This window comes from Plectropomus leopardus, chromosome 5 (assembly GCF_026936395.1).
Source record: "Plectropomus leopardus strain MGB_pleo_1.0 chromosome 5, ASM2693639v1, whole genome shotgun sequence".
Lineage (NCBI taxonomy): Eukaryota > Metazoa > Chordata > Actinopteri > Perciformes > Serranidae > Plectropomus > Plectropomus leopardus.
The window spans coordinates 6,642,898-6,667,934 of NC_142180.1; the positions used below are offsets into that span (position 1 = coordinate 6,642,898).

The 25,037-nt window shown below is 39.9% G+C and overlaps 1 protein-coding gene across 1 annotated transcript in view; it reads right to left on the reverse strand.

The window, feature by feature from the left end:
- The window catches only part of LOC121941164 (adenylate cyclase type 1-like), a 59,639-nt gene extending 43,333 nt beyond the window's left edge, over positions 1–16,306 (reverse strand). The window contains exons 1-4 of the mRNA XM_088077434.1: positions 15,262–16,306; positions 12,423–12,572; positions 7,769–7,887; positions 727–838 (exon numbers count right to left, since the gene is read on the reverse strand). Of these exons, the coding sequence (XP_087933560.1) occupies positions 727–838; positions 7,769–7,887; positions 12,423–12,572; positions 15,262–15,876 (996 nt within the window). The 5' untranslated portion in view covers positions 15,877–16,306. The remainder of the gene's footprint in view (positions 1–726; positions 839–7,768; positions 7,888–12,422; positions 12,573–15,261) is intronic.
- Positions 16,307–25,037: the final 8,731 nt, after the last annotated feature.

The following is a 25,037-nucleotide window of genomic DNA, read 5'->3' on the forward strand; positions in this document are numbered from 1 at the left end:
TTGCCTACTGAGGGTCCTTTCCGGAGCTGGTGCACGATATCCTCTTAGTGAAGCAGTCCACAGTAACGGGGAGGGTGGGTTTTCTAGCTAGCTAATTCTTGTGTCAGTTAAGGTTTGATAAACAGAGAGAGAGAGTAGGGCATGGGGGGGCTATACCAATGAACTGTGCACAGCTCTACACTGGAATCAGATTAGATAAATCAATGAGTGGAAAACACAGAGGGGAAGAGTTACATGAGGAGGGTGTTTTTACAAATTCTGCTCTTTTTCTTTGTCAGATTTATACCTACCCCTGTTTTATATCCATATTAGCAGCTGCCAAAGTCACTAAATAATAGATGAAATTACTAAGAGTAATGCAAAAAAGGTTGTTTGCTCAACTCAGCAGTTCCCTTCAGCTCTACAGAGCATCTTTCAGCTCATTGTTTATACTTAACAGTCTGCAATTGTACAGTTTTGGTTTCATCTTAAGGCCATCATCAACCTTGATTTTTAGTATTAAAACCTACTCTAAACCTCTCAGGAGTTGGTGGAGACTGGAAACAGAGCTAAAAGCAGAATACATGTTTGCCTTACATTCATCAGGTGGCCAGAAACATGATGTTTTTGTCTTTAGATTTGGATGCACATTGATCACACTGTATGGATTATTTCTTCAGCGTATTCTTTTCATAATGAAGCACATGAAGTGAGGAGTATCTGTGAGGGAGAGGGGAGAGTTCTTACCGTAGCCAGTTCATCAAACTTCCCAAAGAGTTCGTTGAGCAGTTTGACCAGTTCCTGAGCAGTACACTGAGAAGCCAAGCTGGTGAAACCCACAATGTCTGCAAACAGGATGCTGTCGAAGGACAAAGAGAGAGAAAAATGAAATATTATTTGAATTTAAAGTGATGTATGAAATACTTATACATAGTCAGTGTGTTGCATACAGTAGCTGGCAGTAGACGTGGCCCTGTTTTGCAGAAACAGACGGAGCGCACACACCACAGGGTTGATATCAAATGTATTTTAGCCACTTTAAAAAAGGCCTACCTAAAAACTCAATATCAGTCAAAGTGGAAGCTATATTTAGAGTATTTTGACCGCTTTACCTCACCGTCTTTTTCCCTTTTCCTTTGGCACTACATTTCTCATCCGCCGCCGGTCAGCTTTTTGGGTCAGAAAGTGCTGTTAGCGGCTGTTACACAATCCGACTGAAACAAAACTTCATGCTGAAAACACTCTCAATACAGCGTCCATTTAGACTGATATTGTATTTTTAGGCAGGCTTTTTTTTCAACTGGCTAGAACATGTTTTGATACAACCCCTCTGTACAGCAGGGTAATTCTGAGCGGGGGGCTGCTCAACCTGTCCACTCCTGCAAACCAGGAGCGCGCCGACCACCAGCTACTGTATGCAACAAACTGACTGTAATTAAGTATCTCAAACAGCCCCACTTCAAAAATCCCAAACTATGACTTTAATAGGTTTACTTGTCTAGACAACTGATTTTCTCATGACGTACAAAAGGAAAACACTTCACAGATCCTAAAACACACAAAAACATAAATTCTACAGAAACAACAAGGGTATGTTGACTGTACAAACAAGTATTTTTCTCCTCTGCTGACACTAAATACCCACACATCACACTGGAGTGGAGAAATTGGCTAATGGCGATCAAAAGTGAAGCAGAGTACCATAATCCAATCCCTGATAAGTGAAAGCGTCTTTTAGGCCAACCACTAAATCAATTACAGAGCTAAATTGCCTGCTGCTGCTGGCTAGCTGCTGTAGAGGGGATGAAGAAGGTGTTGAAAGCTACTTAGCCCCTCATTCATTTGCTCCGAGGCCAGATGGCAACAAAACAAGGTGCTATGGATCTTATTGACTCTCAGTCCTACAGTAAAAAATTACTGCTCCCAGTGGAGTAAATACAACAGAGCTAAAAGCTGTGTGTACAGCTAGGTAATATTTCAAACAAATGTTTGTATAACTTTTTGTACTGAGAGCAAAATAATACTTTTAGGCTGAAACTCAGAGAACTTGTGCATTTTCTCATCTGAAGCTCCTATCATATATATATATATATATCACAGTTGGTATTTCCCCATCCTCTGAACCTACCAGCACTTGATCTTACAACAATGTAGCCAATATTTCAGGGGCTCTGATGTGCCCTAGGATGACGAACACATGATTCATACCTTGTCCATGCGTAGATGCACAATGTAGTTTGGTAGAAAGAAAATAGTTCCCACGTAAAATTGCTCACAACAAGGTCGGTGGATTATCTTGAGTAACCATAATTTCTGGAAAGAGACAGTGCTGCTGAGTTTCTCAGATGTTTTTTTTTCTTGGCACTTTTAACACCACAAGCTGAGTGCTATCTATTTCCGTTATATTAGACAGAGGGGAGAAATTTCTACGGCAAATATCTGCAACACTCTAAAACCGGCACCCAAACAATCTGGATTGATAAATAGCACTACAACTAACAGGAATAATGTGTATTTTTAATGTGGGGGTGAACTGTCCTTTTAACTTTTACTCCACTGTCATCATCAGGCCAAAATGTTAATTTGTCCTATGCATAAAGTATCTTCAAAACAAAGGATATTCTCACCTGCCTCAGGTCTACTTTGTGCTACTAAGCACATGTTAGCATGCTAACATGCTAACCTAAGGGACATTGTAACACCCAAGGTTAAGAATAAATATTAGTGCTCACTTTGTATGGTTGTTTTCTGACCCTCCTCCACAACTAATGCTGCCTGAAATGTCATATTTACAAGTTACAATGACACCATTGGGAATCTGGGAAAATATCACCTGAGTTGCAGAGTTATGACATTAAAGTGATGCAGCAGAAATGGCAAAAGGCATGGGAACCCCAAGTCTTAACAACTCACAGTAAAAAATGTAGGTCTATATTGTTATTTCCAAGTAGCTTTCATCTACTTTTAGTATTTGCACATTTTAGTATCTATAAGCTGTGGCGCCTAGCAACGTTAACTTAGCAAGCAAACGTTAATTGATAAATTAGAGTTTTAAAGCAGCCAGTATTCACTGCAATTTCCTCTACAACACCTTAAACCCTTATTCATTGAGACAACAGGAACATAATGCTAGCTGGCTAAGCAAATATTCGCTATTTATAATGTTACACAAGCTTATAAATGAATTAAAACATCAAGTGCATACCTGATGCCCATTCTACATGCTTCCTTCTGCCATTGAAGCACAAAGGAGCTCTGAGCTACTTGCTCAAACCATAAACAAAAACATCCAGCTGAGACTCTAAAAAAGTGGTGTTTCACCCGGGGGTGGAGCCTACGTTCCGGTGTGCCTGATGCACATCAGTCAGCTCACTTGTTGGCTAAGCTAGCAAAGCTGTAACTTAAAAAGTTGTTGATTAACTTGGCATTTGCCTGAAAATAAGACAAAAAAAACCCAAAAAACAAAAACAAACATGAAAACGACCTAATAGCGCTGAAAAATGCACAGGTATTCATTGCATATCATTTTTTGTAACACAGTTTTAAATATAAAAATATTAGAATTGGAAATATTGTTTTCTGGACATTTTCCCAGTTATTTTTTGGGGGATAATTTTCTAATAAACCTTCTCTCTTTAAAAACTAAGTAATTTTCTTGTCACGTTTACTCATTTCTACGGAAGCCCTAAGCGGACCTTTTTGGGGTTTTTTTTTACAAGCCGTTTTCTCGATATAACGAGATATTATCTCGTCATAACAAGATATTATCTCGTTATCTCGAGAAAACGGAGTTTGTTTTCCTGAGATATTATCTCGTTATCTCGAGAAAACAAACTTTGTTTTCCCGAGATATTAAGTCGTTATCTCGAGAAAACGAACTTTGTTTTTTGGTTTGTTTTTTTAAACTTTATTGAATGAACGTCAGAAGAAGAAGTGGCGGGTGGATGATGTGACAGCAGGTGTCGTGCGGGGTTCAGCGCAGACAAATGCGTGCAGGTAAGATGATTATTACAGGAACACATCACCCAAATTCAACAGTAATAATAATCTAGATTATGATTACTGATGAATTTGGGTGATGTGTTCCTGTAATAATCATCTTACCTTGCGCATTTGTCCGCGCTGAACACCGCACGGCACCTGCTGTCACATCATCCACCCGCCACTTCTTCTTCTGACGTTCATTCAATAAAGTTAAAAAAAAAACAAAACAAAGTTTGTTTTCTCGAGATAACGACTTAATATCTCGGGAAAACAAAGTTCGTTTTCTCGAGATAACGAGATAATATCTCAGGAAAACAAACTCCGTTTTCTCGAGATAACGAGATAATATCTTGTTATAACGAGATAATATCTCGTTATATCGAGAAAACGGCTTGTAAAAAAAAAAAAAAAACACGTCCGCTTAGGGCTTCCATACATTTCCTACATTTGTTTGTATATTTCTTGCCAAGTTGGTCATTGCCTTTGTCCCCATGTTTTTCAGAGTAAAGGAAACAAAATTAGCTCAGATTCAAAGGGGTCAAATACTTGTGAAAGGTGTCTGAACGAAGCACAAGAAAACTGATGACAGGTCAGGTTCAAAGGGTTAAATTGGCAAGATTTTGCTTTGAACCAGGAACTCTCTGATCAGAGATCAAGTAAACAAGTATCCATCCAGACATTCAATGCCAGCCCTCAGTACTTGACAGTTTTTGATACTCATTGTCAGGGAAACATCATGGTTGGTATCCAAAAAGTACTGAGGTTCAATACTGGGCTCTAGTGGAGTATGAGGGCCATCTCTCTGCATCGTGACTGAGTTGCCATGCTCTTTTTGGCAGTGCGATACAGTTGCTCAAGAGCTTGATGTATGCAAAGCCGGGATCACGTCTGCAGCTTGACAGAGGAGCTCTGTTGTGTGATTTGTCTTTGAATGCCGCTGTTCTGCAGGTCGTGCTGCTGTGTGGTGGGTTAGGAGGAGAAGGCGAGAGGAGGGCAGAGGGGGTGAAGAGGGGGTGCGGGAGAGCAGACCGGTGGTGGAGCTAAATAGGTATGTGATCAAACATTCTCAGGGCCACATCAAAGGGGGGCCAGATGAGGGAGCCTCTGCTCAGCCAAATAAAGCTTTTTTTTGTTTTTTCTACCCCCCGGGTGCATGCGTTCGTTTGTAGCAGCTCCCTGGAGACGGGAGACGGAGCTGATGTTTGGCAGAGTGCCAGCGCGGCAGCAAGGCTGGTGAACGGGGGGTGATGTTCATGAGTGTAGGTGAGTGTGGGAGCCGAGCGGATAGACAGAGAGAGACGGAGAGTGGAGAGGATTGTCTCTTGACAGGAGTGCTGTTGACATGCTACCTAGCCCTCCACTCCCACACTCAGCAGCACTGATACAGCTCTCCATTTCTCTTTCCTGCCTCACTGGAATGTAATCAGCCAAAAGTCAGGCCAGGTTCTCACGCTCTCTAATACTTTCTCCATAACAAGTGCAACCGGGCTGGCTACTGAAAAGTCTGCTAAAAATGTACAGGAACAGGGCAATGAAAGGCGTTTTGCCCTTCTTTCCTTTCTAACAATAAATAAAGTGATTACAGTTGTTTATTCTGGTATGAAAACAGCTCAATCACAAGCTCTCGGAACCAAAAGGATTGTCCCAAAAATGCTTTTTTGCGCGGTTAATAGTCAAAAACTTACAATGATGTAAAACTGTGACACAACAGCCATAAGAGAACTTGTGAATGTTTTTTTGTTTAGCATTTTCTTCATGAAATATGTTTAATCAATTTGCAAAATACATTAATAATTAATCAACAATGCCTTCAACCCATATGACCACATAGTTCCTATATGTTCCTACTTCTGAATACAACAAATCGGAGCATTTCTCGACGGATTGATGGCAGAATAAAAGTATATGACATAATAACAGTCACAGTTTTAAACATGTGGGTAATGGTGTGAGACAGTCGCAGTTGCACCAGAAGTTCAGGCAACAAAACTCCTGGGGAAGTTTATATCAGGGGTCGGCCACCTTTACTAACAAAAGAGCCATTTTTGGCCACATTTTTTATTCTTTTAAAATTTTTAGAAACCCATAATATATATTGTTTGGTACTTTGGCTTTACAGTTTTTGTGGTGAAAGCAAACAAATCGCTCCATCTTTCTGATTACTTAATTCTTGAGAGGCTTCTCCTTTTTTTGAATTTGTATTCAAAACCTAACTGAGCTAGGGAAACTCAAGACTAGCCACCCCAGTTGAGGTTTGGCAAAATTTAAAACTACACTAGGTCATGGGTGCATAATGCAAATTTTGGTTGACAGAATGTTAAAATGTATTTTTTTTAATTTGGTGTAACAACGAAAAGTAAAAGTAGATGTAATTAATTTTCCATCCAATTTTTTTTAACAAGGCCAACAAGACTCTGTAGACAGGGGCTAAAGAGCTGCTGGTTGTCTGTTAGATGAAAAATGCCAGATGTTGGTAAAAAATACTGTTTTGTGTGATGAGTAGTTCGAAAGCCAAAGATATCCAGTTTATGTAGCTATAAACAGGCAGAAGCTGCTGAGTTCTTGCATGCAAGGTGCAGGAATCAAGAGGTGTTTGGCTCGTGTTCACCAAATTCTTGTTAAAGCCAGAGCTACTTGACGACAGCTGCCTGCTGGGACCATAAATGACACTATGAGAGCGCTGAAAATGAACCAAAACCGTAAACTTGCAGCCAGCATAGAAACCATAAGATGAAACTCACTGTAAAGCCCCGTAAAGCCAAGGGAGCCGTGTATCATGCTGATTATTCTTTTCATTTCATCATTACCCTTTCGCATTGTCATTTTGTATATTGTTGGTATAAAAAAATCTATAATAGACGTTTTAAATGTGTTATTTAATTTCTGTTAAACAACAATGCCATATTTCTTAAATGTCTGGATGTGACTAATAACTCTAATATTTATTTTTCTCCTATTTTATGTTCTTTTTTCTGTAAATATTAACATAAAATTGCAGATATTTAATTTTGGATGTACTATGGATGTATGCATATATGTTTAAATAATTAAAGTATACAGAGTAGAGTATTGTTTGAAATTAATAAAGAAGCTGGTTAATTAAAATTCAATGTGTTATGGAGAAGGGGATGAATTGAATAAATCATGTGTTTGACTTACTTTTTTGTCTGCATGCTTGTTTGTCTAGTCATTTCTCTGTTTTCTTTTTTACATGTTTAAAATTAATCAAATCAAATCAAAAATCAAGGTATCTTGGTAAAAATGGAACATTTAATGTTAAAATGTCACGAGTAGGCTTTAAAGCTATACAGATGTGGCATCAATTTGTCATAAAAGAAAAATAATAATAATATATAAAATACCCGAGCATTTGGTTCATTCTTCACCTTGGATATAGGAGTCAGCTTCTCATGGATTATTCCACTGATAGAAAGCTCCAGAACAAAGCTAGTAAGTGGACCTTTAGTTAAAAAGCTGTCTCCTCAATGGTTTAATATTTGCTAAATAATATTGCAATTAGAGCTTTGTTTAACACATTTCTCATGCAGATTCAAAAATGTGTCTCCAACAAAAACAGCACAAATAGCAGAGCAGAGTTTCTAGCCTGCTGATGGTGGCAACAGCACTCCACCCCTTTTCTCTTCCTAACCTTTATGCAGTTTGATTGCATCTCCGTTAATGGTGTACTTTAATTACTCTCCTTCTATTCTTGACCTTGACGTCACAGCAGGTAATACCTGAATCAAAACACTCCAGCCCCTCCGCACACCTCTGCCGTCCACAGTTGTCATGACACCCCACTTACCTGACATTGTCATGACGTTGGATGTAGATCTTGTGAAAGATTCGCTCAGGCGGCTTCAGGAAGTCCTCTTTCATCTCCATGGCAACATTCCTGGGCAGTAGGCTCATTAGAAGACGCTCCTGGGGAGGGAAGGGTTAAAACAGAAGAAGAGGAAGCAGCTTGAGAACTTTGAACTGGGAGTACAGAAATGTACATACTTTAAGTTTTTTATTCATGAAAGTGTAGGCAGACAAACACTTTGTTCGTTGCTCAGGTGTAAATATCCACAATATGAAGCAAAATTACACATAATGTGCAATTTATCATAATGTGTAATTATCCATGTGCAACTGGTGTAAATATTTTTAACGGTCGAGCTTTGCATCGTGTTTGTACCATTTATATTGTTCTTTTTGCTTTATTTATCTTGTACATACCTTGCTTTGATAACACTTTACTATTGTAATAATGCAAATCTCCCCGTTGTGGGACTTATAAGAGATTATCTTATCTTATCTTGTCTTATGTTATGAAATAAGAAATACTTTTTTGTGTAGTGAAATTGCTGAGACAGAAAAGTAATCAGCAACATTTTTTAAATTGATTATATGTTAAAGCCATTTATTTAGTAAAATTGATCAATCCATTGAGTCATTTTTTAGCTCTCATTAAAAGATTCAACTGGTTCCAGCATTCTGATTAAAAAAGTAATGGATTGATAAATTGTGTGAAAAATGGCCATCACGCATTTCCAGATCCCAACATGATGTCTTCAGATTCCTTGTTGTGTGATCCAGAAGAAGACATTCTATTTACAGTGATATAAGACACATAAATCCTAAAATAAGATCACTGATATCAGCCAATACTGAAAAAGCCAATGTCTAACTACGTCTAGTTCCACTTTTTTTGGGGGGGGGGGGTAGTGGAAGGTGTAAACAAGTGTACATAGAATACTAACCTCTTTTTCTGACTGTTTACAGGATACCACCTAACAGCCAAAAAGCCATTCAAGTATAACAAAGAGTATACACTCACTCCTCAGTAAACTACCTATCTTTAGTGATACACCCACCTCAACAACTACAACTACATCACTAGGCAACTCCAGCATTTGGTTAATAAAAGGTAAACTGTGGGAGTGCAAGAAACTGAGTCAAGTCTGTCTACACTTCAAACAGCTACAATACAGGATCAGGACAAGCTCACACATATCATAGTTTCTAAAGTGACAGAGTATATGAGCTGACTGTCATGGGGAGGTGGAGGGAAAGGTGGAAGGTGTGATTCCTTAGCGAGACACTGCCAAACTGCAGATCACTGCTCCAGACCAACAAACAACAAAAGTAGTTGTTTTTTAGCTAATCATCGCTACGTTTCCAGAAGCTTTTTAGGCAACAAGTATTGGTGTTTTTAGCAATGTCTTGCTGGATTTTCTGCCAGGATAGTGCCATGAAAGCGAAAGTTTTAATTTATCTTCAAATTGTGCAAAGTGAATATAAAATATGTCTAATGGAAACTAAACTCACATTTATAGCTTAAAAAGTTTTTACGCTGTCATGAGGTGGTATTTTTCACAAAACTGCAATAGAAACACTTTTTTTGCTTTTAGGTCACATGATATTATGGTTATGTGCTTGTCAGTAGGAACTGACTCCCTCATGATGCAGCAGGAGCTACAAGAGCTGTTACTGCATTGCATATTTCTTCAAAATTCCTCTGTAAAATTGTGGATTTTTACCTTAATCCCACATGGCCACTTGCCTTTCCATTATCGCTCCTAAAACACGTCTACGTCACCTTCAATAGGAGATAACGATGGCTAGTGCGGTGGCTACAATAGAAATAAACCTGCTAATGTTTTGAACATCCATCACCATGCTTCCAGGGATGTTATCACCAGAGGAGAAGTCACATAACATCACTAAACAGAAACGCAGTCAACTCGTTATTGTATTTTATCGACACTTCAAAAATATTTCTTAAGTTTTGTGCAAACCTGTGATGGAAACCGACCTATTGTTGCGGTTTTTTTTGTTGCTGTGATTGTGCTCCAAAAAGTACCATAACCAAGTTGTTTTTGTGACTGCCTAATCTAACCATATGTTAACCACAGTGTTGTTTAAACAATATTGTTTGTACATTGTAATGTACAAATGTAACATTTCCATGGTTTGCAGAAATGTACAATGCCAACATTTATTCCAGCGATTGGGTTGTGTTACAGAACTCACACTAGGAGAAGCTCAAACTGAAAAAATGTTTGACATTTTTGTTTGAACAATAACTTAAAGGATTGCCAAATGATCAAAACTGTTCTGTCAATTAACTTTAAGTCAGATCAATTAATCAGCTAATCAGCTGCAGCCTGCAGTCATATCTGTTTTTGTGTTTGTGTTTGTTTTTGTGCGTGTGAATCGTCTCAGTTGCAGCGGTACAAAAGTACTCTCGAAACTCACGCAGGATGTCAAACGGTTGTGAATGCACAGTGAATCATCAGGCGGCTGTGCTGAATAGCTGTTGAGAGGCAAGTTATAAAAGCAGCCGGGGCTCTCCTGTGTCTCCCTCCAACACGGCTGCACATTAGACATCCATTCACACAACTGCTCTTCACCTGCTCAATGAAACACCAAAGTGGAGCACAGCTCTTAGAAACAGCCATCACACTGACTGACTGACGGAGGCTGTGTGTGAAACTGTGTTTGTCCATATGTCCTTGGTATTCACTTACGGTCATGTTAATGAAATAATTCATTTACCTGCTTTATTAATCTCTTCTATTCCTTCTCCCTGAACGTTTTATAAATCCCATTTCACTGATCTGTCCCAGCCCTAATTCACTGTGTGCTCTGTGTCTGATGGTGGCTCCCCTCATCCTGGTTTATTAATGAACGGCTGGCTCACTTTCTCTCACATTAAAAATGAAGAAGCCCTGTCCTCAAGATTAACAGGGAGGGGGAATTCCCATAAAAAACTTTTGTGAACTGAACAATTTCAAAACTGGAAGAATTCACCTTGTTTTATGTGCTGTATTTAAGCTTGGAAGTAGTTTAAAAAAAAAATAATTCAAGATTCACTTGCAAGGCTTAACTTAAGTCTTATATGAGTATGGAGAAAAATGATAGAAAACTGATGGAAAGAAGATGGAAGAGGACAAAGTTCCAAACCTATAACGTGATGACAACTGAGCGATTATAAGCTGTGGATGAAAGCTCTGGAAAAAGTATCTGGGCCTTGAGTTAAAGGAAAATGTCTATATTTCACAACCTGGGGCCTAATGGGACTAATGGGAACAACACTTGCAAGAAAGTCCTAAAATGTGACAAGAAAAAGAATTACAGAATTTTAAAAAAAAAAAGAACTACCTAAAAAAAATCTTTTAGATGTTCTTTTCTTTTTTGCAAATGTTTTTTGGCTTATTTTCAAATTATTTTCTTGAGCATTTTACAATTTTTATTTTTTGCAAATTTTTGGGCCAACCTTTTATGAGCTGCTCGTCTCTTCCTCCTGTTTTTGACAGAAAAGAAGCCAATTTGCTGAGCTTTCAAAGGGTTATATTTTGCCATTAAGTCCTAAAAGTGCTATGGACGACGACGTAATGTAAACTGACAAGTCTAAAAGACAACTGAGGACCATTCTTCTGCAAATGAAAACTGTACAATAAAGTGCAACTGTTCAGAAAAAGCTAGTGAGTAGACCTTGTATTGGGGTTTTCCTGTTGCCGTCACATTGGTGAACCTAATTTCATTAGAAATGTCAGAATCACTTTTACAGCCGTGTATTTGAAGCAGGTGTTGTATTGTTCCTGAGCGTGAGTCAAGAGGAAACGACGCATTGCCACTGCACTCTGAGATTATTATTGAGCTGAGAGGTCAATTTACCACACAGACGGGGAATCAATGCGACCTATGGATCCAGCTCAAGGCACAAACCTGAGCGAGCCCCCAGATAACCAGAGACTTGTTTGATGGCTGAAATTCAAATCCAAGACATTGGGCACATGAGCAGCAGCCTGCTTGCTGGCTGCTGATAGATCCCTATCAGGGGGTCTGTGTGTGTTTCACTCACCCAGATAAACTGTGACCTTTACTGGAGTAGGGAGGCCATGAAAGCAATCTGCTTGTGTAATTACCTGTCAGAAGGGAGCCTGTTACTGCTGGGGAAAACACAGCATATCATCATCTAATCTGCAAAGCACAGGTGCTAAGTGTGCGCTCACCGGCATGGTGTATAACCAAGGTGAGGCGTGTACGGAGGGAGGCAAATCACATACATGAGATAATTAATTCTCTATTTAAAAACCTGATGTAGGCGGGCTCTGAGCACGTGGCCGGTGAGGAGGGTGCGGCGTGTAACAAAGTGTTTCTGTGTGTTAAAGTTGCCTGATTGTTCCTTTGTTAAGTCGCTCCATGTAGGTGTGCGCAGACGGGGCGGAACGTGTGGCAGTGGAGCATGTGCCACAGTAATTGTTCTTTCCTTAAATAGCTGCTGTCATAGTTACTGCGTGCCTGTGGGCAGGTTGTTAGAATACATTGGCACCTGAAACCTTTGAAAAACAACTTCTCGAGAGACTGTGAAGATTTTGAACGAACATACGCGCCGAAGACGAGGTGAAATGTGCACAAGCACCACCGTCGTCTTACTATTTTTTGTGCTCTTTTTTGTGCAAATTCACCTGCTTCTCATTCTCATCCTCCAGTCTGAGCCGCTCCTCGATGCAGTTGCGGGCTTGCAGGAAGACTTTCCTCTGGGTGCGCTCGGTGAGAATCCTCACAAACACCCCCGACAAGTTGACGCTGGTGAACAGCACCGCGTTGGCCACCAGCTGCACACAAACAAGAACAGACATGCCAAACAAAGCTGGCAGCATCTTACATACTGTATATACATGTGAGTCTGAGGGGAACACACATGTCCATATGTGCATTTCTGTATGCAATCATACATCCTGGCCAGATTAGACTTTACAATCCTTGATTAATCCATGGGATGGATTTAATGGCAGACGTCCAGATCAGCACATTGATTACATCATGAATCGCACTGTAGGTGTCACTTAAGAAACAAAAGTCATGCTGGAGTGGCTGGCGGTCAAAGTGCGTTATGGATTTTTGGTCAGAGGCTATCAATCGTGCTGAACTCAATTTGGAGGATGAACTCTGTAGGCTAGGTGGCGTTGATTCCTAAAAGGTCAGAGGTGAGAGGTCAGAGAATCACTCTAATCCAGCATAGCAGGATGGATGACACAAAACACAACCTCATTCCAGTTCATACTGGAACTAATGAGCAAAACCAGAAGAAGGAAACTCTCCCAGTTTTAGTGGAGTGGTTCCCGACCAAAGGTCAAATTGGAAAGTTGGGTTTATTTTACCAAACATTTATCTTATTTGTGACCCTTTTCTAGGAAATTGCAGGATTTTTTTCTTTATTCAAGCATTTTAAGATAAAATAAAGACAAAGTTTAACCCTTGGTTGATCTCTGGTAGGGTTCCAGGTTGAAATTGCTTCATTTTAACTAACAATGAAGTAAGTTTATTAAACTGATATGAATCATAGGAACAATTGTGTCTTGGTGTAGTGGTTCCCAACCAAAGACTCTGGACCCCCAAAAAGGGGCAGCAAAATATATCTGAGGGGTCGTGAAAGAGTTAACAGGGGGAAAAAAGTTTGCTACGCAAAGTTAGGTTTATTTTTCCAGACATTTATCTTATTTCTGCCCTTTTTTTATAAAATTGCAGGATTTTTTTCTATCAAGCATCTAAAGATAAAATAAAGAAAAAGTTTAACCCTTGGTTGATCTCTGGTAGGGTTCCAGATAGAAATTGCTTCATTTTAACAGTAAAGTAAGTTTATTAAACTGATATAAATCTTAAGAACATTTGTGTCTTAGTGCAGTGGTTCCCAAACAAAGGCTCTGGACCCCCAAAAAGGGGCAGCAAAATAAATCTGAGGGGTCGTGAAAGAGTTAGCAGGAAAAAAACATATATTTTTGCTACAAAAATGTTTATTTCTCCAGACATTTCTCTAATTTTTCTAGGAAATTATGGGATTCTTTTTCTATTCAAGCATCTACAGATAAAATATAGAAAAAGATTAACTTTTGCTTGATCTGTTCGCAGGGGTTACAAGTAGAAAATGCTTTATTTTAAGGAGCCACAGACCAAAAAGCACTGACTTATAATGCAATACTTATAATGCAATACTTACCATGAAGAATGTTGAAAGGGTTGTGAAAAGATTAACATATACAAATATTTGTGCTTCAAAAAGTTTTTCTCGTCTCTGCCCTTTATTTGTCAATTAGTGGATAATTTTACCTCCTCAGGCATCTAAAGATAAAACACAGAAAAATGATCACCCTTTGGTCAAACTAGTCCACTGGGTGGTGAGGGGTTGCAAGAAGAAATTTCTTCATTTTAAGGAGTCAAAAGCCAAAACGGCTACGAACAAGTAATTTAATGCATTACTACCAATTAAGTAGGTTTTTCAAACTCATATGAATCACAGAACATTTGTTACTCATTGCAATCATTCCAAATTTGGGAGTAAAGTTACATTTATAGGGTTATAAGTTTAAAAAAAACAACACAAAATGTATATTTATGATACATAAAATTGAATTTATTTTTTAAACTTTTTTTCCAGTTCATGAGTTAAAGGCGCAGATAATTCAACTTTTAAACCACTTTACAATTTGAAACAATTCAAGAAGGTAGAATTAATCTTTGGTTGAACTGGTAACTACTCAGGATAAAGGTACAGGGAAACGAGTGAATAAAATCAATGGGGAATTTTTATTATTTTTTTTATATAGAAAATCACATCTATTTTTGGATTTTTTTTTTCTAATCCATGAACAAAAAGTGTGGATAATTTTACATTTTAGACAATCTGAATTTGTCAAACAGTCTAACAAGAAATTATTGGTCTTTTGTTGAACTGCTGACTATCCCATGACATGTGTAAGCCAAAAAGTTTGGTAACCACTATTTTACAAGACCAGACATATCAGGACATTACATAACTCATTAGCCACTTTTGCTGACACACATCCTAAATAATAAAATGATCAGTGGGACCAGTTAGGAATCAGCACTCAGTTGTGCATGAGGCTCGAATTTCAGCACCGGCAGCTGGACAGCTCCTCGTCTGCTTCATTACTGAGGTGCGCAAAAGTGAAACTTGCTGCTGTTTCCAATTTTAAACCTACACTATCCTGCAGCTACAATCGATCACTGAGGGTGTTTTTAACCTTTTCTTCACTTGGGGAAAGCCGTATGAGTAAGCATGCTGTTCCTCAGCATCACTGTACATTCATACTGTTACTCCATAGACCTAGTGGGAGCTTCCCAGTACAACTACAGTCTTCTACACTGGAGCAGCTGCTCGGTCGCACATGGGCTGTAGTTTTTGGCTGACATGAGACTAATGACAACCTTTTTGATATGATGAAGGCTTGAGTGAAACTCGGCAAAAGGTTGGTAGGCTGAGCTGGTCGGGGTTGCAGCACTTACCGGTCTCCACAGCTTCTGTTTCCTTCCCGTGAACGACGTCGCTATGACAATAAAGTGAGACGTAGCCAGCATGACCCCGAACAGCACCGCCAGCAGCGTTCGCACCGGCAGCAGCACGTAAGCCACGAGGGTGACCAGCATGAGCTGCCACACGCCTTGCTCAGGGGCAGCGGCGCTCAGCAGCTCCGACGTGCCGAGCGCCAGCGGGAACGGACAGCAGAGCAGCGCAAAGGTGAAGCTGAAGAGCAGCGCCAGCTTCGCGATCTGCTGCAGCTGCGTCACCTGCAGGTACTTGACGTTCGTGACGATGAACAGCGACAGGAACACCACGCAGTGCACCGGGTAGGAGCCCTTGGACAAGGTGAGGCGCGGGCTGGACAGCAGCTCCACAAGGGACAACGACGACGCGGCGACGATGAGCACCGCGAGCGCTTTGAGGGTGGCGGTCTGTTCCAGCTTCAGGTTGTAGTTCTGGAAGAGAGCCTCCAGCTCCTGGCTGCTGAACTCATCCTCGCAGGCAATGGCGCCCAGGGGTGCACCTGCCGGGCAGTGACCCTTCCTCCGCCGGGTCTTGACTCTTTCGAATGGCATCTCCTCCATGTTCCGGCCATTCATGAAGCGGGGATGGCGCACGAGCCCCTCAACTTTTCCGTTCCTCTCCTCCGCGCGGGAATCGAACCGGCACCCTCTCCCATGCGTTCATGCGTCCTGGATGTCCGAGGGGTCTGACTCGCGATCAGAGGGGAGAGGGTGGCAGAGGAGACAACGGAGCACCGCGCGCGCCCTATCCACAGGTTGACGATTGTTGGTGTGTCGTCAGAAAAGTGGCCCGACCAATGTGCAGCACGCCTCTCTCTCTCTCTCTCTCTCTCTCTCTCTCTCTCTCTCTCTCTCTCTCTCTCTCTCTCTCTCTCTCTCTCTCTCTCCCTCCCTCCCCCTCTCGCTCTCTCGCGGACCACCTGCGGTGCCTCACAGGGTTACCGGTGATCCTGCGCTACAACTGGACTAACAGAAGGATCACGCTTCTGTATGATGGCAATCAAAACAAGCTTCCCACGAGGCTCAGTCCTTGTCGCAAAAAATCATTTGACAATATATATATATATATATATATTAAATTCTCTCTTCCTCTCGCCTCCAAGACGCACAGCTCACACACAAAGACACACTCCTACAGTAAATATTATCTTCAGCTGTGTGTCCTTCCCCTGCTTTAATTTGCCTCAGTGAAATGTCAGCGGTTGGGTGAAGACAGCAGCAAAACAGCGCTGGTGATTTCCCCTCACAGTGTCTGCAGTCAGAGCTGATGTAGTTCCCAGCTAAAAATAGCACAGCTGCACCGGTGGATGGTCCAATATAGCAACAATTTGGTCTTTCCCGCATCCCCTCATATATTTTATTGCAGAGTCAAGTGCTCGTTTCACGCAGAGAATTAGCGGGGGGGAAAGGCGTTAGAGAGGGAAGGTAATAGTCGTGGAGGGAGGCTATAAATAGCTCTTCCAGAATTAACAGTGAAATGTAAGAATGCTGATGTGCATCTTCAAATGTGATGCACCATTGTTATGGTTGAGGGCATGCTTTGTTCACATTTGCATATTTTGTGCATGCATGTGTGCGCATTTTGTGCATTATGATGCGCTTCAAGTTGAAACTTAAACAGCCACGAGGATATAATCCATCCTTGCAGAACAAAAACGGAGAGGAAAAAAAGACACATGAGTGGAAGATGTAACTCGCAAGAGAAGCACATATAAATATTCAAGTGACACAAATCATTCAGAGGAACTGTGAATTAAAACATGGGAAATGACGGATGGATAAATGGTCTGCAAAATAGCAGCAGCTGCAGTAGGAAAATGCAGTAATTGACATCAAGGAATGTAAAAGGGGGAAAAAGAAAAGCGTGTTATATAAGAATGTAATGAGCAGAGATATTCAGGATATCCAAAAAATGTGCCTGTATCGAAATTGAGATAATTCATTCAAAACGGGTAGTGTTTTTCTGCAGTACTTTTTTGCATACCAATGCCATATAGGTTATTTAATATGAGTTTAATGTGAGCTTTCAACTCAAGTTGGAATTCAGGATTTGCAGAACAAAAAAAATCAGAAAAAAGAGCCACTTCAATGAAAATATAACTAATAATATCACAAAAGGACATGAAAAAGATAAACATAGTATGAATAGTATGAATTATAGTAAAAGTAAAAGAAATGTACAATGAATAAGATGGAGAAAATGTAATTGTAGTGAAAAATATTTAATAAAAGTACACAGCAGCGGTCTCCAGGATATCACATTAAGGGCTCACCTGAGGACCAGTCATACATTTACCTTCATGTACATGATATGTGCATACATGTGCATGATATGCTTTCACTTTCTTATAACATTCCATGTTAAGGTCTAACCCCATGAAACCTGAAGCACTCTTTTTTTCTGCTGTTTTAAGACAACTTCCACAAGTCCCTAAATCTTGGAACCCTGAGGAAAAAAAGGCAATGAGCAGGAAAAAAAAAGGCAATGATCACTTTGGTAGTAAGTGTTTCCAAATTGCAAGAAATTAGAAGATTTAGAAAATCATTTTCATAAGAGCTAGGGGGGAATATATATATATATATATATATATATATATATATATATATATATATATATATATATATATATATATATATATATATAAAATCTATTTATAATTATTATAATTACTGTTTTAAAATTCATTACAAAATATTTACATTTTTTTAAGCATGTTTTACAGGTCTTTTTTCATATCCATATATTTTTATATTTACTTATCTGTTTTTACAAATGTCAGGTAATTTTCTTTTCAAATTTTCAAATTTCTTGCAAATTTCTGGGTCATTTCTTCTTTCCTTTCTCATTGCTTTCTGCCCATGTTTTTGAAAGAAATCAAGCCAGTTTGCTGAGGTTTCAAAGGGGTAAGGTAAATACAGAAAAGTGATAGTTTGACACGTTTATGTGAATCACTTCCTCAGTGACATAAGTCACTATGACAGCTTCCTATGGTTAAGGTTACAGGTAAAAGGAAAAGTGTGTAATGATAATTATAACTTATTTGTATACAGCAGCTCACAACAGGTTTTATAGGAATAAGTCCATAGTTATTTACACTGTATGCATAGCTGGATTAACCTCTTTTGGGGGCCCGGGGCAATGATGGCCCCCAATAACTCTATTTTCCTCCTCATCTCTGTGGATTGAGTATTTTTTATTCTGGAATATGACATGGCTCAAGGTTTGTTGTATGCAAACCTGATTTAATGCAGTTTGGGAACATGCATTAATATCAGTTGAATTATTCATAGTCTAAAAACTAGATTTGGAAAAAGAGAGAAACTCCAGCTCCAGCCTCTTCTTATTCCCAACTGCTGCTTGGTAAGTGAATTTGGCACCAGACACTGATGCAAAAAGGCAATCTTCATAGTGGTATGATAAACTGCCAAAAAAACACAGTTTGAAATGCTGCTGGTAACAGCATAGTATAAGGAGCTGGAAGGTCCTTATAGGGTGAGCATGAGAGAAGAGATGGTGGAAGGGTCAAGCAAACCCTGGACTTTCACCTGGGAGCACGCTGTTTGCATTTAACCCTTAGAAACATAAATTGTCATCACTGTTCTTGTGGTGCATTAAGATACCTTTCACACGTATTTAAACTTTTGAACCCAAATCGAAATGGTGTGGTTTCTTTTTAAAAACATGGAAAAAGACAATGAGCAAATTGGCAAGAAATGTCCTACACATTGAAAGAAATTATTTGATTTTGGATTCAAATTAAAAAAGCTAGAGAAAAAAATCTAGAGAACAATATTTCTAATTACCATAATTATATATTTTAATTTATTTTACAGAATAATGACCATCTTTAAGCAGTTTTCAGCTTATTTCGTTGAGTGTGTGTGTGTGTGTGCATGTTTTTGTATGAAAAGCCAGTTTTCCCATGTAACAAAGAGTTAATAAACGTAAGTCAACAGGCTGTCCCAGAACATCAACAACAGATGCAGGAAAAAACCTAGCGTCATATAGACATGAAAGTTGCAAGCTCTGACAACAACAAAGCCACACCCACCTATTACTTTAGTTTTTGTTTGGTTTGGCCCTTTTTTTCATTCTTTTATTAACTTCATTTAGAGGGATCAATATAATAGGGATCAATAATAGGGATCAATATAATAAACCAATAAACCGATCCTGACTCTTATCATGTCAGCTACTGTTGAGTTTTAGTAGTGCATATTCAGATATTGTGGTTTACATAATTTCTACAAAACTACCATAAAACTCAGGGTTTGAGGTCCCCTGGGGGACTTGGACCCCTTTGCCTGATTTGCCATCCAGAAGTAGTTCAAGCCAAGAACTTTCAGTTGGACTGAAACTGGAAAAATAATCAAGGATTCACCAAATAATAAAGTCTCATATCAAAGCATGTTTTTACATAAATGCGTTTTCCATCTTGCACCTTTACTACAGTCGTAATTGTCTGATCCAACCGAAAGTATAAAATAACAGTTTTTAAAAACTAAAGCAGCTCCTCTTCGACACACATACGTTCCCTCAGATGTTATTCAGTAACCTCACCTATGACCTTGTTTTTTGTTGTCTCGTGCGAGCTCAGATTTCCAACATCTGTGAGGAAGTCAATGGACAGGCTCATCAATAAGGAAGTCATCGTGTGGTACTGTGAGTGCTCCATAACAATAACTCTCCACATGCGCACATGCAGCAGTTACTATGTGGTCAATATCCACTATCAGCCAATGCATTTTCAATCAATACACAACAGAGATGAGATCACAAGAGTACAAAGAAAGACAACCCGACCTTCATCTGAGGGCACACTAATAAGATTTTGTGTAGTGGTGAAAAAAACTCAAATGCTCTGGTTCTAAAGTCCCCGAACTGTCTTAGAGTTAGTGTGAGGATTTTAAACTTCACACCATAAATTGGATTGATAAGCTGCAAAGAGTTGTCCCTGACTGAGTAGTTTTCGGCTGCTCATTGTACCAAAAGAGAACAGGATGGCCCACAGTGGTACAGTACATGACTAAATTATCATTTACTATCTGGAAAATTTCAAAGGTATAAAATCAATCCAATAAGCATCCAAGATAAACTGTTATTAGTGTGAGAGAAACATTAGCTGCATTTACATGCCACACTTTTTTTCTCAATCTGATATAATCCATCTGATTGAAGACCAGTTGTTCACATGGGATGTCCTCTACTATTTGGTGGTTACATGCGCAACGCACGTAAATGAAGCTGCTGTGTGACATGTGCAAAAATTATGAATAAAGCAATTTGGCAGGGCTGCCAACTCTCGCATTGACCATAAGACACATACAACTGACACTTTTCACACACTCTCGTGCAACAAGTGCATTTTCTTGCAGTGAAAAATAAACTGATAATATAACTGATAACTTCTGACTCCTCACCTGTTGTGCACCTGTGCAGGAGTGAGTGAGTTATTGTGGTTTCATGGCCGTTTGAGCAGTTAAAAACTAATTATCCACTGTAGTCCACTTCTGCTTAGAAGTCTCCCTTTTTCTGAAAGTGAAGAAACGTACGTCGTCACGTCCACTTACGTGACGACAGAACGTGCACAGAAAGAATGCAGCCAGAGATGAATCAGCTTTATTGATTACATAATACAAATTTTCTTTTGATCAGTTTATGAAAAGGTTTAAACTAACCCCCTGCAACCAATTGAAATTTGAATCGGTTTTGGCCTGCTTAAAGTGACTGAGGTGTTTATATGGATCATGTTTAATCTGTTTGGACTTTTAAAGCTATTCTATTCTATTCCATGTAAACATGCCTATTCACTAATGGTAACTTTATTTTAAGCCCACTACTTTGTATTTATAAGATAATATAAGACTATAATGTAACTGTAAGAAACCGTCATGATTTAAAGTGGTAGTTCATATTTTTAAGTGGGGTTGTATGAGGTACTTAGTCCATAGTCAGTGTATGCGTATGTCTGTCAGTGAAATGAAAGCAGTGTACTGCTGTGGAAGGTCAGCAGCAAAACTGATTCCTACATGAAGTTCCACCTGACTAAATCTGTAACAAATTAACAGACAAGTATATGTTGCGGTGTTATTTTACGCCAGATTCAACCAGACGACACCTGCTGTGGCAGCATGATAGGTGGATTGTTGGCATCAACTGAGAATGCAGCCTGACAGTTCATGTCGCATCTCCAAGCCACTTGAGGGTATCAGGTCGAAATGCTGCTGGTAATGACATTTTATAAAGGGAACAAAGGTACCCATAGGGTATGCTGGAGGGATGGTGGGTGGATCCAACAAACCCCAGACTTTCATGCAAGAGTCCTGTCTTAACATGATGTTTTTTTTCTCCACCTTACCATGTGCCTTCCTGTCCTAAACCTCACCATCCATGGCAGCATGTGCTTTTGTTGACATTGGTTGCCATGTGCTTTTGTTGCCTATCTATAACCACATGCAGCGTGATCCTACCATGTGCTTGTGTTGACATCATAGTCACAGCATCTCGGAACGTCATAAGCAGACAAAGAAGGATACCTAGAGCATAATATATAGACTTGAAAATCCACTGCAAAGCGGCACTATGTGACAACTTGGGATGAGAACATGTTGGAAATAATCGAGGCAGTGCTAGACCAGTAGCTTCTATATTCTTTCTTCTGATGCAAAAATACTGGGCCAGGCATTTGGGGGGGCTAAAATACGTTTTATTGCTGTAGATAACTTCAACTATGGATAAGTATCTCATACAACACTTCAAAAAGTGCCAATTATCCCTCTAAGTTCCTCTTTAAAATGTACCATTCTAGTCTGGCTTTTACCTACCTCATCACTTTTTGCAAATTGGGAGCTGTAACTCACCGACTTTCCTCCTTTTTACTTTATAGGTCTACATGTGTTAAAGGTGTAACTCACATTAAAGTTGTCTCCATGTTGTAATTCTTTTCATCTTTATGTAAAACATTCTTTGTGTGGTGCCACATAAATAAACCTTAAACAGCTTGAAGTTGTCCTGGAACATCAAATGCAGCATTATTTTCCATCTCACATCCCCACTGGCCCATTTCAAAGTGTCTCATCTCTCCTGTTTAGCATCTTACTGCTAAAGTGAAGTGAAGTGATACAGCAGCCGAGGCAGCGCAACACAAACACAACTGGCTCCATTTCTTCTTCTCCTCAAATAAGTGACAGCTGCAGATTTTTCGGACCATCCCTCCCTCCAGGATGCCTTGACAGTCCCCCCGTTGCCATGGCAACAGAGGCAGTAAGGCTAGCAGTTGTGACTGATATGCTGCTGAGGTGTTTCCCAATCTGACACCCTGACTTCCTCTCTCTCTCTCTCTCTCTCTCTCTCTCTCTCTCTCTCTCTCTCTCTGACTTTCTTTCAGGTGGTTTGAGATGATGAGTGTAGCTGATGTGTTTGTATCTGTCTGCGCCATGGTGACACAGCGCCCTGCCCTGCTGGCTCATTGTGCTCACTGACATTTCTCCAAATTGACGCTCTGACATCAAGGACAGGGTGGTGCAGATGAAAGCTTCAGAGGTGACTGAAGCACACAGAAGCCTTCCCACCAACCAATGCAAAAAACACAAACAGTGTGTGTGTGTGTGTGAGAGAGAGAGAGAGAGAGTATATATAAGGTGAGTAAATCCATAAATTTACAATAAACTTTGAAAATGTCAGACCAAGTCGAGCAGCGCCTCAAACCAGGTGACCCTCAGATTGCAGCTTTGATTTGTCAGGCGCCCCTCTCCTGTAATCACGGCCAGGTGATTTCCTGTTCATGGACCCAGTGTGTGTATGTGTGTGATGGCAGCCAGTTGGCAGGGAGACACAGAGACAGATAAATGGGACCATAGCAGACTGCGTTCTTCAGCACATTCATGAATAGGAGCCCTCCACTGGGGCTGAGGAAGCTGCTGCTGCTGCTGCTGCAGAGTTGTTTGCATTCATGAATAAACCTGTTTGCTGCCATTCATACAAACACAATTAGCTCCATGCTTCTCCTGTGGAAGACAGAAATAGATGTGCACAGAAACCAGCTCTCATGCATAAACAATGATATTTATACAGCCACTAAAAGACCTCGTGAACGGCATCGTCCGCATAATCACCCTGCAAACCTAAATGAATTCAATCTTACATCTTCACATGATGTTGTGTGTGTGTAGGAACATGCAAAAACAGGAGGTCATAAGAATAACCAAATGAGAAAAAAACAAACCTTTACAGCCTCTGCACTGTTGCTTTAATGTATTTTTAAAGTGCATAACAGCCCGTAGATTGTTTAATGTTGTTTATAGATAATAAATCCATTCAGGCAGAAGAGGAGAAGTGAAAAAAATGAGAGAAAGACACAAAAAGAGTCTTCAACAGTAGGCTGTGTGTTGAAGTGTGTGTTTGTAAATGTGTGTGTGGCCTCTTGGGTTGCAGTGTGCATGTGTGCATGTGTGTGTGTGGGAGTGCTATTGAGAGATATTTTTAATTCTGTGTGTCAGCTCCTCTCATCTCCCTCAGCAAGAGATGTCAGAGGGGAGCTGAAAAACATTTCCAATGCAACCATCATTTAAATACACACACACACACACATGCTTGCCTGCACACATAGACTCATGCAAAAAGAAAGGCATGCATTTTCAGAACTCTTTTTATATGGCACCAGTTGCAGCTTTGAAAGTTAAAAAAAAGAAAATAAAAGCCTGCCATATTGTAGGTGTTTTTTCATGAATTTCCCTTGGAGTGCTTGTGAGGGAATTTTACATGAGCGCGATTAAAATATGAATGCGATTCCTGAATGGATCCAATTCCAGATGAAGCCAGATGAACGATAAAATGGTCCTGTCAAACCACAGAACACACTGACACTGAAAGTGATAAAAAATTAAACAGACTAACTGCTCGTCACCGAATATGAGAAGAAATCAACAACCTCTGGGGTTCAGTTTGGAAGAAAAAGAAAGCTTTTAATTCTCCCGACACCTCGGAGCCACAGTGACTACATAATACTTCACCATACGGTAGATAATGACAATAATAATTCCCTGTGGAGCAGCAGTCGTCGACCTAATGACTCTCTTCCATGCCACTGCTTTTAGGAGTGTGTAAAGTCACTGTGGACTGCAAAGTAGGATTAAAGTCATCCTGGAGGAATACAGCGCAGGTTTTCTCTCAAATAAAAAGGTAAATGGATTTCGCTCGCACTCTTATTCTCTGTGAAGCTTGAGAACAAACACAATAGTCTCAACCACATGTCACACAGCAGGGTGTATACTCTGTTTATGTGGCCACCCTCAGCACCAGAGATAACCTGTTTCTATTTAACTATCCATACATGACAGATTACTCTGGATGTATGTTTCTAGATAATAAAATGCTGTTTTCCAGCCTCTCTTGATGCACCAGCATATTATTAGCAACATTTGGGATGGATCCCAATGGTGAGTCACAGAAAGATTAAAATGACTCCTCAAATGTGTCAGATATGTAGTATCTGAAAAGGTAAATACGCACTTGAGACAGCCAGGTAGCAGATTAATCAGGCGTGAGCTCATGTTTTATTTGCTCTGGCAGATTTGTCTGGTCCCCCTACTCTTTGGAGAGATATCCAGCAGCCTGAAGGCAGTGTGGCCACACTGGGGCCCATACAGCTAGCAGGGAACGTTCCCACAACACTGGCTAACATTACATACAAGTTACAATAATGTTTTAAAGAAAACATTATAATGTAATGTTCAAA